The sequence below is a fragment of the Sphaerodactylus townsendi genome, linkage group LG06 (genome assembly GCF_021028975.2).
Source record: "Sphaerodactylus townsendi isolate TG3544 linkage group LG06, MPM_Stown_v2.3, whole genome shotgun sequence".
Classification (NCBI taxonomy): Eukaryota; Metazoa; Chordata; class Lepidosauria; order Squamata; family Sphaerodactylidae; genus Sphaerodactylus; species Sphaerodactylus townsendi.
In genome coordinates this window covers 131,029,004-131,044,225 of record NC_059430.1, presented here as the reverse complement: position 1 = coordinate 131,044,225, position 15,222 = coordinate 131,029,004, and the positions used below count along the sequence as shown (strand labels likewise).

The window sequence follows — 15,222 nt, the reverse complement described above, 5'->3', positions numbered from 1 at the left end:
ATGTTATGGACTACAATTCCCATCAACCCCTGCCAGCAGCACACCCCGCAAGCATTTTGAGATCGAGGGCAGGGACTGGTTGGGTTTTGGCCCAGCAAGGTTTCTGTTGGGCTGTTGGAGATGTGATTGGCTGTGCAGATTTTTAGTAAAATGTTCCTTTGGCAGCAGCTGCCACAACAGATGCTGGCAGGGGCTGATGGGAATTGTAGTCCATAACATCTGGAGTGCCAAAGGTTCGCCACCACTGCCCTAAGTCATACCTGACTTGATGGCACGTAACACAAAAACAGACATTTCAGAAGACACCCGTGGAACACTTTTAGTTGTTTTCTCTGAAAACTGCGATCAAATTCAAAAGCTTCCTCCCTAAGTTAATCAGCTCAAACTGGGACTCTACACGACAGCAACAGTTTCCTGCTCTCGTGCACAAGAAAAACACGCAGAGTTCCCGGGAATCCTGTTAGAAGGCAGGAACGAAGTCCGTTTACTTTAATTTTTCTCTGAAATCCCAGATTGCCCAAGCAGCAGCAAAAACGTCAACAGTGAAAACTACATTCATCTATCCAATGAGAACAGTAGATTAATTAGAAAATAAAAAAGCACACACGCGCACACACCGATCCTTAGCAGTGGGTTACACAGAAAAAAAGACCCCATCATCCAAGTGCTACAGTTTTGCCGTGGGATTTCTCCCCCTTCCCACAGAGACCTGGACAACTCTTATTTTGAATAAGTGCTAAAAAAAAAAATTATGGCACACGTCTTTTAAAAAAACCCCTGTTAAGTGCTGTTGTCAAATATGCGGAATGGCCTGTTTCACCTCCTCTCTGTCCTGCGCTCTTGCTCTGACTGGGATGGGATTGGGGCGGGGGCGGGGGCAGATAAGGCTGGAAGCCTGCGCCGGCTGAACGCGGCCGCTTTCAATTAACACGGCGGACAGCTTGGACAAAAGGCGCAGACAGGCATCCAGAAAGGGGAGGGATGCACACCGGCTGCTCAGCCAGCCAGCCTCTTGCCCCGGCATTCCAGTTTTCATAAAGTGAATAGGAAAATGGGACGGAGGGGGTCATCGTCCTCGTGTTCGACATTCAGCTCCAAAAGGTAGAGTGCTTGTGTACTTGGGGGTTCTGCCACGGTATCATGCCAACAGCTGCTGACAAAGTAACCGAGGACAGAGCTGAGACGCGGGGAGAGGGCAGAACTTGAACTCTTTCCAATTAGGCGCTTCCTCCTGCGGGGGAGTTAGCTAGGATTGCTCACAATCTCTAGGGCAGTGGTGGCGAACCTTTGGCACTCCAGATGTTATGGACTACTTGCTCTCTGCTGCCAGCAGCATTTTTGAGGCCCTCATATTAGACCAGGGGTCTGCAACCTGCGGCTCTCCAGATGTTCACGAACTACAATTCCCATCAGCCAATTGGCCATGCTGGCAGGGGCTGATGGGAATTGTAGTTCATGAACATCTGGAGAGCCGCAGGTTGCAGACCCCTGGGATAACAGGATCAAGTTAATGGTTGTTCAGGCAAACGAGGATCCGAACAGACCTCTGCAAGCCCAATCATGGTTTTGCAAAGTGACTGTTGTGAAGACAAACCACGCTTGTATGCATTAGGCCAATTGGCCATGCTGGCAGGGGCTGATGGGATTTGTAGTCCATAACATCTGGAGTGCCAAAGGTTTGCCACCACGGCTCTAGGGGTCAGTCCACCCACACTGGCAGCGCTGACCGTTCCCTTTTTTCGAGCATGGGGCTGCGTCACACAGGCTCATGTGCCCGGCTCAGCCGCCCACAGCTTATGGAAGAGCAGCCAGCCACGGGAGGCGGTTTCTGAACATCAGAGCCACATGGAAATCCCGTCTGATCAATGACACGGCACTTCCCCATCCACGTGACTACTTGAGGTTGCAGTCGAGAGCCCTTTGCAGGGGATTGGGGCCACTAGGACAGAGCAGCTGCAAAAGCAGGTAACTGCTGGGGAGGGTGGGGCAAGCCTTTTAGAGTATGCTGTCCATTAGCCTATGGACATAGGGTAATGTTCGTGTCAGGCAACTGGTCAGGACACCCAAAGGAACCCTCGGCGTGGCCCTGAAAGCCCCCAACAAAATGGTGACGGAGAGATGTCAAACAGCAGAAGCAGGAAGACACGATACAAAGGAAGGATACAGAAGATCTCTTTCCTCCGGCTTGCAACTTTCTGAGAAAGTTTGCATTGACACCCCTCTCCATTTACACCGGGCTAATTCCTAGCCTTACCCTACAACGGTGTCAGTTTCAGCAGCGGCATCCGGGGACCTGAAAAGCGAGAAGCAGAACACAGAGCGAGAAGACGATCTTTCTACTGATTTGCACGGAGACTTGAGAAAGGAGCACTATGAGAAGACGGAGCACAAGGAGGCTGGGCCCAGGACAGAGGGCTTCCTTCCCCCAGCACAAGACTGAGCTGCCGGATCCAAGCCTGGGCTTTGCCCAGGGCAACATCTGGCCCTAGTTTCGGGGGCAAAAGGAGACACCGCCCAGCCCAACCCCCATTCCCCAGCCTCAGTCATCCTTGCGTTCCAAAGCGGGCGTGCCGTGAACCCCGCCGCTGGCCACAGAAAAGGGCAGGGTGGAGAACAAGGAGTCCGTCGCCGCAAACGCTCCCCCTGAAAGCTGAGCCAACCCGGCCGCGTTGCCAAACGGCGCAACCATGTTCAGCCGTTGCAGGTGGTGATACATGAGTTCCCGGGAAGTCTTGGCCTCTGCGCTGCTGATGTCCATGAGGTTGATGGGGTGGGAAGGGGGCAACATATTACTCTGCATGGCTAGAGTCACCTCGGCCGGGGCGTACCGGATCGTGCTGGTGGCGTAGAGGCCCTGGGAGCCGGCCGTGCTGGTGCACGGGCTGTTGAGCTGGTGCACCAGCGGCAGCACCACGTTGCCTGCGTGGAACCTCTGCAGCACCTCCCTCTCGGCCGGATAGACCAGCGGGGTGAACGGTGTCGACGCAGCCCTCTCCTCGCAGGGGGATCCGGAGAGCGGGGGTGAGAGCGTGTCCGCCGAGGAGGGCGCTGCAGGGAAGGCTCGGGGCGAAGTGCTGAAAGGGCCTTTCCCTGCACTGCCGTCCATCTCGGGCGGAGTGAGGACCGAATCCGGGATGGAGACGTACAAGTGGGAAGAGGCTGGCCTCAAAACAGGCTTCTCTAGACTGTTCGCAGCGTAAGGGCCGCCCTTGTGGGTGGTGGGGCAGGTCCAGATGGGCCCTTTGGCGCCAGGGGCCCGCTCGGACTTAATACCAAGTGCTGTGTGGGGTTTGGGAGTAGAGCTCTTCTGGGTCTGGATGACTGAGGTGAACTCGGAGGTGGACGGGCGGACGGCTCCCCCTGTGCTGCTTCTCCCCGCAGTCTTGCAGCCGTTCACTTTCCTCACCAGCGGCCCCCTCGGTCGAGGAAGAAAACTCAGTTCAGCCTCGCTGCCACTGTTGGACTCCTCAGAGCTGCCGAGGGAGGCCTCCTTGGCTTCCCGGGGCGGGCTGTTTCCTTGGAACTCCAGCTTTATGCGCTTGCCCGGAGGCCCTTCCAGGTCGCTCCCGCCTGCTTTGTCCGAGGCCTCCTCATCCCTGTAGCTGCTCTCAGGGTCGCTGGAATCTGTCTCGGTCAGGCAGCCGTGGGTCCCAGCATCCACTGCACTCCTGGGATAGGACTCGGCCAGAGAACTTGCTTTGCTGGGAGAGCAGCGCTTACCGAGGCTGGTTTCTGGGGCGAGACCGCTCTCTGGAAAGGAGGAAGGGGGGGAGGAGTAGGAAGAATTCAACTGGGTGAGTTACATACATACATACACAAAACCTTTATTAGGCATAATACCAATGTAACAACCAGCATTATCCAGACAAATGTTCCATACATAAAACCACCACAGGTATTATTCCAAAGTTCCTAAAAGGAACCTAGCTACAGAATTTAAAATCACAGAAGAAGAGTTGTTTAGTAGGAATGCAATTTTCCCAGCAACAGAGTATTCCTTAAACTTAGCAGGAAGAAGAGTCCAAAGCCTGGTCCTAGCTTCTTCGTATTTGGAGCAGTTTAGCATTATATGTTCCATGGATTGCACCACTATAGTACAGTGGGGGCATTTCCGCTCTTGCGAGTCAATTTTAAGAAACCTCCCTTGGAGTACAGAACGAGGGAAGAAATTACAACGAGCCCTTGTGTATATCCATCTAAGCTTGGGCTCTTGGAGTATGCTCAGATAGTCTGCCATCAGATTAGTTTTGAATTTGATGTTGAAAAAGAAGGGGGAACAGTTACTTCCGCTTTGGTCTCGTAGAACTTGTAGCTCCTGGTCAAGGAGTCGCCTTTTTAGTTGAAAAAAGAGTTCGGAAGGAGGTAGCATTTGCAAAGACTCCCAAGAGAATCCCAGGGAAAGTATTTTAATTTCAACTGCCCGCCACCACTTAGATCCATGGAGCTGGGGGAGGATATGATTGATAAGGCTACCAGTGTCCGAATTAAAGCACAGGCGAACCCAGAACTTAAGGGTGGCCAGCCAAGCTTTGCAGTAGAACATCTTGGTTCAAGTCCAGGAGCACCTTAAAAACCAGCAAGGTTCTCCAGGTGTGAGCTTTGATTCTCCCTTCGTCAGATATTTGATGAGAGGAATGTTGACTCTTGAATGCTAATACCTCCCAAAATCATAGAATCACAGAGTTGGAAGAGACCACAAGGGCCATCAGGTTCAAGCACCCTTGACCTTCTTCATCTGTAAGACTCTACTAGACCTAAATCTAGCTGCTTAGGAGAAAGACTGCGATGTAAAAATTTTAAATAAACTTTATTTTATTTTTACTTCGTTTATCCCTCGCCTTTCTTCTCTGTGAGGTTCCAGACCGACTTATGTCGTCCTTACCTCTTCCATTTTATTATCACAACAACCTTGCGAGGTAGATTAGGCTAAGAGTGGGTGATTGGCCCAAGGTCACCGAGCAGATCTCCATGGCAGAAGAGCGATTTGACCCTGGGTCTCGCGGATACTAGTCCCGTTCTCTAACTGCAACACCACACTGGCTTTCAAACTTCTTCACTTGACCCCATAGTAAAAGATTTAGAGTTAGGAGTAGAATGGTGAAGAGGCTTCCGGCACCCCACAGGGAGGTTGTGGCTACCCATATGGCTTGGGGAAGGGTGTAACTTGTTTGGGGAGACAAAATCTTTGACCTGGCCCTGAAGAGCAGATGGCGAGGGCCAGTCAGAGACTCGAGGAGCTGAATCAATTGAGTTACGAGGCTTTGAATGGGGTTTCGGCACAGAAGAGAACGACATCTTAATGTGCTTTTCGCTCCTGGGCCAGGTGCATTTGTTTCTATTCCAAAATAAAATTTCTTTTCCTTCTGCCTCTGCATTGCCCGAGGCGTTTTCGTGCTCTGGGCCTCTTTTGCGGGGCTAATTTGGATTTATGTGGAAGCAATCGGATTTAGTGCCGTGCCCGCAGTGGTGTTGGGGAGACGTGTCAACAGCTGGTTTGCAGGGAGCAATGCTACCTCACCCCCCCCCCCAAAAAAAATGCGGCTTCATATCTGGAAAGAGTTCGAGGGGAAAGAGTTTGCAAAGCTCGGTGTGGATACAGGCAGGCAAAAAGACCGTTCCACTTTGCTTTGGTTTCTTTTTAAAATATTAGTCCTTTTATTCTGGGCACATGGACTTCCCCTATGTGTGTGTGTGGCTGTACCACCTGTACCACCTGTGGTGGCCATTTTGTGGTTGTGCCTACCACCTGATGCCAGAATCCCAAAGATGCCCACAGCCTCAAAAAGGTCGGGGTCCCCCGCTCTGAGCTCTTTATTCTGGCTGCTGCTTTCTGACTTGGGCTTGCTTTTTAAACTTAGCGTGCCTTCTGTGGGGGGGGGGGGGGAGCCCTCGAGTTGAGGACCATCCTTCCCAGTGGAGGCTCACAAGATTCTGAGTCCTCTCCAGAAGTGGGGTCACCCTACCTTTTGGAGCCAGAAACAGCAGGCAATGGGGATTTTTCTTCTTCTTTCTTTTTCTTCCTCCGGCTTCCTCCTTCTTCATTCATCTTTTCCTCCTTCTTTCTTTTTCTCCATTATTCTTCATTCAAATTTCCTTCTTATTCCTCCTCCTCCCTTCTTTTCACTTCATCGTCCTTCTCCTTCTTTTCCTTCTCCTTCCTCCTTGTTCTTCTTTTCCTCCTCTCCTCCTTCCTTTTTCTTCTTTCATCTTCTTTTCTTTTTCTCCTTCCTTCATCTTTCTTCCTTCATCCTCCTCCTCCTCCTCCTCCTCCTCCTTTTTCTTCTTCTTCTTCTCCTTCTTCTCCTCCTCTCTTCCTCCTCCTCCTCCTTTTTCTTCTTCTCCTTCTTTTCCTCCTCTCCTCCTTCCTTTTTCTTCTTTCATCTTCTTTTCTTTTTCTCCTTCCTTCATCTTTCTTCCTTCATCCTCCTCCTCCTCCTCCTCCTCCTCCTTTTTCTTCTTCTTCTTCTCCTTCTTCTCCTCCTCTCTTCCTCCTCCTCCTCCTTTTTCTTCTTCTCCTTCTTTTCCTCCTCTCCTCCTTCCTTTTTCTTCTTTCATCTTCTTTTCTTTTTCTCCTCCCTTAATCTTTCTTCCTTCATCCTCCTCCTTCTCCTCCTTTTTCTTCTTCTTCTCCTTCTTCTCCTCCTTCTCCTTCTCCTCCTCCTCCTCCTCCTCTTCCTTCTCCTCCTCCTCCTCCTCGTCCTTTTTCTTTTTCTTCTCCTTCTCCTTCTTCTCCTTCTCCTCTTCCTTCTTCTCCTCCTCCTCCTCTTCCTCCTCTCCTCCTCCTCCTCCTTCTCCTCCTTCTCCCCCTTCTCCTCCTCCTCCTCCTCCTCTTCCTCCTCTCCTCCTCCTCCTCCTGCTCCTCCTCCTCTTCCTCCTCCTCCTCCTGCTCCTCCTCCTGCTCCTGCTCCTCCTCCTCCTCTTCCTCCTCCTCCTTCTCCTCCCCCTCCCTATTACTATGATCTCCTTCTGCCCTTGCTTCAGCTGTTCATTACCTATTCAGAGTCTTCTAGATTAGGGAGGCTCCACAAATTTGCAGACATCTCTACTCTCTCCCCCCCCCCCACGCCCCACTTCGTCTCCTCCTTCATGCCCATTCCTGTCATGTGGTGTCAACCGTTTAATTGCCGCCACAATGACCTCCAAGTGCCTCATGGAAAGCCACTTGATGATGGGAAAAAAGCAATTTTATCTGTCAGCAGTAATTAACGTGCCTGAACGTCAACGTAACTGTCGGTTCCATTCATCTCCTGCTATTTCTCCCCATACGCACCAAGCTTCTTCATGGGGGAGTGTGTGTGTGCGTGTAATTGTGCAAACATATTCTGCCAGGATAAAGAGGTATTGTTGCTTTGGATAGAGGAGGGGACCTCATGGGTGACCCCCACCTCCCTCTGCGCACTTTGGGATTCTGACTGCTCGCTCCTGAATTTGGGATCCAACAGCTCCATAGCCCTGTGATGATGTGGATGCAAAGCTGGGATTCTCTACCAGAGCCCCTCCTGGCTGTGACTGTGACACTGAGAATCCTGGGAATTTGTGTGTGGGTGTGTGTAGTGGGTGGGTGTGTGGAGGTCAGAGGACCCCTTGGGTTCCTTTGGGCTCTGGCAAGCGCTGGCCTTCGCATCCTAGAGTCAAGGCTTAGACCAGGGGTTTTCAAACTATGGCCCTCCAGATGTTCAGAGACTACAATTCTTATCAGCCCTACCACTTGGCCATGCTGGCAGGGGCTGATGGGAATTGTAGTCAATGAACATCTGGAGGGCCATAGTTTGAAGACCCCTGGCTTAGACTGTACCAAGGCTTAGACTTCCTACTCAAGATCTAATGAATGATTGGAAACATTTGGTATCCCAACTGACCTTGATTATTAGCTCTATGCCTACGATAGAAATAGAAGATCACATCCACTATGACAGTGGTGGTGAACCTTTGGCACTCCAGATGTTATGGACTACAATTCCCATCAGCCCCTGCCAGCATGGCCAATTGGCCATGCTGGAAGGGGCTGATGGGAATCGTAGTCCATAACATCTGGAGTGCCAAAAGTTCGCCACCACGGCACTATGATCTTCCCTCTAGTAAAGGGACGACAAACAGCCAACATAAAGAAGGTAGAATTATAAGCAGTTTACAGGACTTGGGGAACATGGATTTGGACAAATGCAAAGAGCCAACAGCTGTCTTAGCCCCCAACACATTTTATGAACGGGAAGTGGATCCAAAACCTGTGGAAGCATTATATCCTGCGTTGATCTCAAGAAACAAAGATAAAACGTGGGCACAAGAACTAACAGGTAGCGGCTGGTCCGACGCCCCACAACCAGAGTGCTCAATGCAATTATCAGCAACAAATCCATCTAAGAATTTACAGGATGCTTTGGATGAAATAGAATCAGCCTCAGATCAGATAGCTCCTATCCTATTAATGCAGACCTGGGCATTACTCACGACCCACAGCGAACCACATCCGGCCCGCCGGATGACCCTGACTGGCCCCCCTGCCTTGCTGGGGAGCGAGGCGCCTTTGAAAGCCCCGCAGAAACCGGTTGCCTTGGCTGCCGGCTTCTGCGGGGCTTTCAAAAGCGCCTCGCCCCCCCTGCCTTTTGGCCCGGCCCTCCACAATATTTTCTGTTTCTTATGCGGCCCCATGGAAAAAATAATTGCCCACCCCTGTATTAATGCCTCAACAAGTGGAAACCAGCAATGGACCAACTCACGGACCCCCAATAGTGGAACAGAAAGCTTCTGCTGACAAGGTAGAGTCTAGTGCAGTGGTGGTGAACCTTTGGCACTCCAGATGTTATGGACTACAATTCCCATCAGGCCATGCTGGCAGGGGCTGATGGGAATTATCGAATCCTCTTTATCTGGAGATATAAAAGGTTCGCCTCCTGAATCTAAATGATACCTATGTGAGCTCCTCTTATAAATCTATTTTTAGAGGTTCCGATTGAACGGAACTCTGTTACTCAAAACGGAATAACTGAAACAGAGCATCCTAGAGCCTTTAGGCTTTCTGCTACCAGTCTCTGATTCAGTCATGGGCTGGGCCGGGGGGAGGACACTTTTAAGAACATAAGAACAAGCCTGCTGGATCAGACCAGAGTCCATCTAGTCCAGCTCTCTGCTACCCACAGTGGCCCACCAGGTGCCTTTGGGAACTCCCATGCAGGAGGTGAAAGCAATGGCCTTCTGCTGCTGCTGCTGCTCCCGAGCACCTGGTCTGTTAAGGCATTTGCAATCTCAGATCAAGGAGGATCCAGATTGGTAGCCATAAATAGACTTCTCCTCCATAAATCTGTCCAAGCCCCTTTTAAAGCTATCCAGGTTAGTGGCCATCACCACCTCCTGTGGCAGCATATTCCAAACACCAATCACACGTTGCGTGAAGAAGTGTTTCCTTTTATTACTCCTATTTCTTCCCCCCAGCATTTTCAGTGGATGCCCCCTGGTTGTAGTTCTTTTGCAGGCCCTGGAGTCTCTCCTAGCCTTTGAAGGGTTACTGGTGAGACCCGTTGGGCATGTCCAACTCAGGTGACCCAGCTGGTGGCAGCACAAGACCTGGGGGTGATGAATGACAGAGTACCTGGAATTATCTCTGACTGAAGAGGGAGCAGCCAGGTACCCCTCCACCCCCCTTCCCCCATTGTGGGAAATGGGAGCGCCCCAGAAGGCCGTGCGCTCCTGCACGCGCGGGAGGCTGCCGCACTGCCTTGCGCCCCAGAAGTCACTGCGGCAGCCTTTCAAAAATCGGGATACTTGAAAAAACCCGCGGGGCGCGGGACAAATTGTTTTAAGTCTGGTCAAATTGTTTTAAGTCTGGTCAGCCTAGAGTACGGACCCAAGGGGAAGGAGGAGGCGTGGGGTGTGTGTGATTTTCCGTTCCTCACGTGACTAAATAGCTGCAGCCGGGGACATTTAACCCCGCATGCCCCTGCGTATAAATCCAAACTCTTCATCTTCTTCTGTTCATTTTCAAGCGTATCTCAGCAGTCGTAAGGACTAGAAACTTGATTGTTTTATTTTTTAAAAGATTCTTAGGGCAAAATTACGTTACATACCCTGTTTCCCCGAAAATAAGACATCCCCTGAGAATAAGACGCAGTAGAGGTTTTGCTGAAGTGCGAAATGTAAAGCATCCCCCGGAAGTAAGACGTAGCAAAGTTTTTGTTTGGAAGCAGGCCCGGCGAACAGAACACCAGAGCATGCAGCTGTGGAGCGGAAAAATAAGACATCCCCCGAAAATACATAGCGCATCTTGGGGAGCAAAAATTAACATAAGACACTGTCTTATTTTCGGGGAAACACGGTATATAACGGCAGCCCAGCTGTGTTTTTTTTAAGCTGATTGGGGGATTTGGGAGCAGAAGAGTGTTTCCATTATGCCCGTCTCCCCCACCTCTGCACCATCTCAGAGGGTGCGTTTTGAACTGGAGGGGGCAACCTTGAGGAGGAAAAATGTGTAAATCAGGTTAAACTATCCTCCCTGAAATGGTTTTTTTTTGGGGGGGGGGGGATCAGGCTACTGTTTGGTACGTTTCAAGAGTAACGTGTGTTGTTAGCCCTCTGGAGGATGGCAGCTCGTGGTCCCCGTGCCAAGCCCCACTCCTGGGCGGAAGTGCCAGTGGCAACCAGCCCTGCCCGCTGGGATCTTGCCCGGTCCTTGTGAACGGAACTCTGCATTGAGGCAGAAATCCTCACCTGCCCCCTCTTTTTCTGAACTGATTTCAGGACCTCTGAAGCTCACCAGAGTTGGAGGTTTGGCGGGCGACCCAAAACAGGCATATCTTGGCGCCTGGTAAAATTTGCCATGGCAAGTTTCAAAGGGGCTGCCCCAGGCTTCCGTCCTGCGTTGCCCGGAGGGTGGGGGGTGCTTCCTGTTTTCTGGAACAGCTTGCGGGGGGGGGGGGGGTTTGAAGTAGAGAAAGTTTTTGGCTGTGGTTCTTCACACCATCCTGCCCGCCACCATTTTTAGTCTTATCCAGCTCTCATCTTTCCCAGCATGCTCCAATCTCCTGAGCTCAAGCAGCAGCTTGGGGAGTTTGCTTCTGTTGCCCCAGCTTGCAAAGGGAATTTCCAGGTACTTCTGCATTTCAACAGCTGCTTCTAGGTGCCTCCCTGGGACTCTGGAGCTGCTCCGCTCTGAGCTGGAGGAACTTGATTGAGAGGAGAGAGGATTGTTTTTTAAAGGCCCGGCTTGCTGATCTCAACTGGAAGAACAGGCGGCGAGGGCCGGGTGCTGACGCATCTGCTGTCCTCGGGCAACCGCTGCAATTCTCTCCTTGCAATAATGTGTAGAGATTCTGCATCCAACTTACTTGGGCAGTGCCCGGAAAGGGTCGTTTCTGTGACCGGGAAACGAAGCAGATTTGGAAGACATCCTTCGCTCTGCACAGTTCGTCCTGCTTTTAAAAACATCCGTTTCAATTAGCCATGGAGGAGAATCATGGAGGGAACTGAGCAACCCTCCTCCACCCCATCTGCAGGAAACTGAATTTCTCCAAACTGAAAGAAATGAATAAATTCCGCCTGTCACCTCCCCCTCCACATGGTCTGGAAACTTGATTTGTTTGAAATGAAAATTGTAAGCTCTTCAGAAGCTGCATTCATGGTTTTCCCGCTCTCTCTTCCTTTTCCTTCCTTCCTTCTTCCTCTTCCGCCCCTCCCTCCCTTCCTCTCCCCCCTCCCTCCCTCTTTTCCTTCCTTCCACTTCCCCCTCCCGCCCTTCCTTTCCCCCTCCCTTCCTCTTCTCCCCTCCCTCGCTCCCTCCCTCCCTTCATTCCTTCTTCCCTCTTCTTCCCTCCCTCCCTTCCTCTTCCTTCCTTCCCTTCCCCCCTTTGTTCTTCCCACCCTTCCTTCCTTTTTCCCTTTCCTCCCTCCCTTCCTCACTTCCTTCCTTCTTCTCCCCATCCCTTTCCCCCTTCCCTTCCTTCCTCTTCTTCCCTCCCTCATTTCCTTCTTCCCTCCCTCTTCTCCCCTTTTCCCTTCCTTCCTTCCTTCCTTCCTCCCTCTTCTTCCCTCCCTCCCTCCCTCCATCTCTTCCTCTTCCCCTTCCTCCCTTCCCCCCTTTGTTCTTCCCACCCTTCCTTCCTCTTTCCCTTTCCTCCCTCCCTCCGTTCCCCTCCCTCCCTCTTCTTCCCTCCCTCCCTCTTTTTCTTTCTTTCTTTCTTTCTTTCTTTCTTTCTTTCTTTCTTTCTTTCTTTCTTTCTTTCTTTCTTTCTTTCTTTCTTTCTTTCTTTCTTTCTTTCTTTCTTTCTTTCTCTCTTTCTCCTACCTTCTGCTATCTCCCTGCCCCTCCCATTAGCCTTTTAAATATAAGCAACAATTTAGTGTGCAAAAGCCACCTCGCCATTTGCCATGTTTGGCTGTTCTGCAGCTTGGAGGTGAAAGGGCGGGGGGAAGCGGGGGCGGTGGTTATCACCTGCAAGGGGGCCGGGACCCTTCAAAGAATAGGAATCTCTGATTGCTGTTAGTCCCACCAATTAATTAATCAAGGGGGAATTTAATCTGCAATTAATGATTGTGTTGATTAATCAGGTTAAAGCCGTTACGTCCTTGGTTTTTAATGTATTAACTGCTCTCCTGGGCTGTCAGGACTGCAGGGAGGGAGATCCTTGAATACAAAACCATATCATCTCTGCTTGTTTTTTCCATTTATTTGGTAATTTCCCCCCCATCCTTCCCCATAATTCTCCCCTTTTCACCTGCCCAACAACCACACAGGATAGGTCAGCTCAGGAGCGAGCAACTTGCGCAAGGTTACCTGGTTGGTTTGCATCATAGGCAGACAAGGGGTTCGAATCCAGTCCTATTAGCCAGTAGGCCACAGTGGATCTTAAGCACTGATTTGGGGTTATGTTTCTAGTCCTCATAACCCCACACACCCCACATTTCTGAGCAAGGTGATACCATTTCCCTCTTACCTGAATTTGTGACATGAGTGTACTCCTCTCTGCCTGAAAAGAGAAGTGACCTGCATTATTATTATTATTATTATTATTATTATTATTATTATTATTATTATTATTATTATTATTATTATTATTATTATTATTATTATTATTATTATTAAAAACCCATGTTTGTTCTTTCTTTCCACAGTCCCTAGATGGGTTTGTGTTTGCGTTGAACCAAGAGGGAAAATTCCTTTACATCTCTGAGACGGTGTCTATTTACCTTGGGCTCTCTCAGGTAGGAATTGTGTGAGCTGTATACTAAACCGTGAATAATGCATGCGCAGGCTGGAAAATAAAATCCCACTCTCGCACAGCCAGATGTGCAGTGCATGAGTCATGCAGCTGGTCAGGTTGCGTCGAGAATAGCCAAGATGATCGTCTGCGGAGCTCAGGAAGCAGCGAAGTGTCTCGAAAACACTGTGGCTGTCCAGAATTACTGTGGCCGATCTGTTATTGTCTGCCTGTGACTTCTGTCTGGTATCGTAGGGTTTGGAGCTGCTGAGAATCTCAGCTGTGATTTTTATTTAAAAGCAAGAGCAAATTTCCAGTCCTCGTGAAGAGGAGGTGTGATCTTTACTCAGAGGCATAGCAAGGGGGGAAAGCGCCCGGTACACCAGTGCGTCCTCCGCCCCTGCCTAGGAATGCCATGTCCCAGAACGCCCCCCACAGGGGTGCGCGCCTGGTGCGTCGTGCCCCCCGTCCCCTTGGAGCTACGCCTCTGTCTTTATTCAAGTGTGAGACAGTTGTGGCTTTTTTAAAGACTGAGGCAGTTGCATCATGTTATGAGGCTGAGGAGTAATGAGTGCAGAATAAATGTGGACAAATAATGATTTAAAAGTGCCTAAAAATCCAGAAGACTGGGAATTGCTTGTTCAACACTGAACAGCAGCTGCCATCCCCTTATAAAAACTTGATGGTTGTTATGGCCTCCCGCTGCATGGGATGGGGGGTTGGGGGGGCGGGCTGGGTCCAAAGAACACTTCAGCTGTTTTGGTAGAGGGTGTGTTGGAACTGGTGCCTGGACTAGGCGTGCGTGGATAGATTCAGGTGACCACTTTCGCCTGTGTATAGGCAGCATGGTATTTGAGGTTAGAGCACAGGTGTCAAACTCACAGCCCTCCAGATGTTATGGACTACAGTTCCCATCATCCCCTGCCAGCACGATGCTGGCAGGGGGTGATGGGAACTGTAGTCCATAACATCTGGAGGGCTGCGAGTTTGACATCTATGGGTTAGAGTGTTAGATGAAGAAAACAGAGGCCCTGATTCGAGGTCCTGTTGCTCGCTGATTGACCCAATCTGTCAGCCTAGCCTACCTTACAGGGTTGTTGTCAGGATAAATGCAGTAGAGGGAAACAGTGCCTACTTTTCTGAACTTCTTGGAGGATGTGTACAATAAGCGTGTGCTAAATATATCTGAGGCCGGTAATGGGGGCAAAACGATAGAAGTTTCTTGGGAACTGTCCATCTTTGTCCGTCTTTAGGAAAGCAGATAATAGTTTGAGAGGCTTTGTTTCATGCAACACAAAAGCTCTGTCTCTTTATTAACACCCCACCTGATCAAAGAGGTTTTGCAGGTTTTTGCAACTGTATAGAAAACCTGTTTGACCACAAGCAAAAGTGAGATGCCAGGGGGAACTTAGAACTCCTGCTTATTTATTTATTTGTTTGTTTGTTTGTTTATATCCCCCTCCTACCCTGACAATGTCAGGCTCAAGGTAGCATTCTCATGCTTAAAAAATATACTAATGCATAAAAGGTTATAACTATACCAGTTCTCGATAAAATAAAATACAAATGGCAAGCAATTAAACCTATAAAAACTCCTCTGATCCAGTTTGGGAACACGAACCCTAATTAAAATGTCCAGGCATGGGTGGTTTAGGAGGGGGATCACAGAAGGTGGTACTATATAGGTCCTTGTGGGGAGGCCGGTGATGCCATCGGGACACACCAAGGCCTGACAGAACCACCTCCGTCTTCCAGGCCCTGCGGAACTGTTTTTGCAAGCATCCATCTCATAAGAACATAAGAACAAGCCAGCTGGATCAGACCAGAGTCCATCTAGTCCAGCACTCTGCTACTTGCAGTGGCCCACCAGGTGCCATTGGGAGCTCACAGGCAGGATGTGAAAGCAAGGGCCTTCTGCTGCTGCTGCTCCTGAGCACCTGGACTGTTAAGGCATTTGCAATCTCAGATCAAAGAGGATCAAGACTGGTAGCCATAAATTGACTTCTCCTCCATAAATCCGTCCAAGCCCCTTTTA

General features: G+C 50.2%; 2 protein-coding genes across 2 annotated transcripts in view; one reads left to right on the top strand and one right to left on the bottom strand.

Annotated features, from left to right (window-relative positions):
* Nucleotides 1-2,150: 2,150 nt before the first annotated feature.
* Nucleotides 2,151-5,295, bottom strand: LOC125435559 (neuronal PAS domain-containing protein 3-like). Its single transcript, XM_048501754.1, has 2 exons — nucleotides 5,139-5,295; nucleotides 2,151-3,750 (listed from the first exon to the last, which is right to left on the bottom strand). The coding sequence occupies exons 1-2, from the start codon at nucleotides 5,293-5,295 to the stop codon at nucleotides 2,540-2,542; spliced, it is 1,368 nt and encodes a 455-aa protein (XP_048357711.1). The 3' UTR covers nucleotides 2,151-2,539.
* A 1,837-nt stretch (nucleotides 5,296-7,132) lies between these two features.
* NPAS1 (neuronal PAS domain protein 1) overlaps nucleotides 7,133-15,222 on the top strand; it is a 27,691-nt gene continuing 19,601 nt past the window's right edge. Inside the window, exons 1-3 of the mRNA XM_048501753.1 lie at nucleotides 7,133-7,198; nucleotides 7,451-7,540; nucleotides 13,102-13,191. Of these exons, the coding sequence (XP_048357710.1) occupies nucleotides 7,133-7,198; nucleotides 7,451-7,540; nucleotides 13,102-13,191 (246 nt within the window). The remainder of the gene's footprint in view (nucleotides 7,199-7,450; nucleotides 7,541-13,101; nucleotides 13,192-15,222) is intronic.

What these genes read in the sequence shown, in the direction of transcription:
- LOC125435559 (XM_048501754.1), bottom strand. Translation starts at nt 5,295, where the DNA reads ATGTCGTTCTCTTCTGTGCCGAAACCCCATTCAAAGCCTCGTAACTCA. An exon ending in CCCTTCCCCAAGCCATATGG is followed by an intron (nt 3,751 to 5,138) that starts GTAGCCACAACC and finishes CCTCCTTTCCAG; the next exon opens with AGAGCGGTCTCGCCCCAGAA.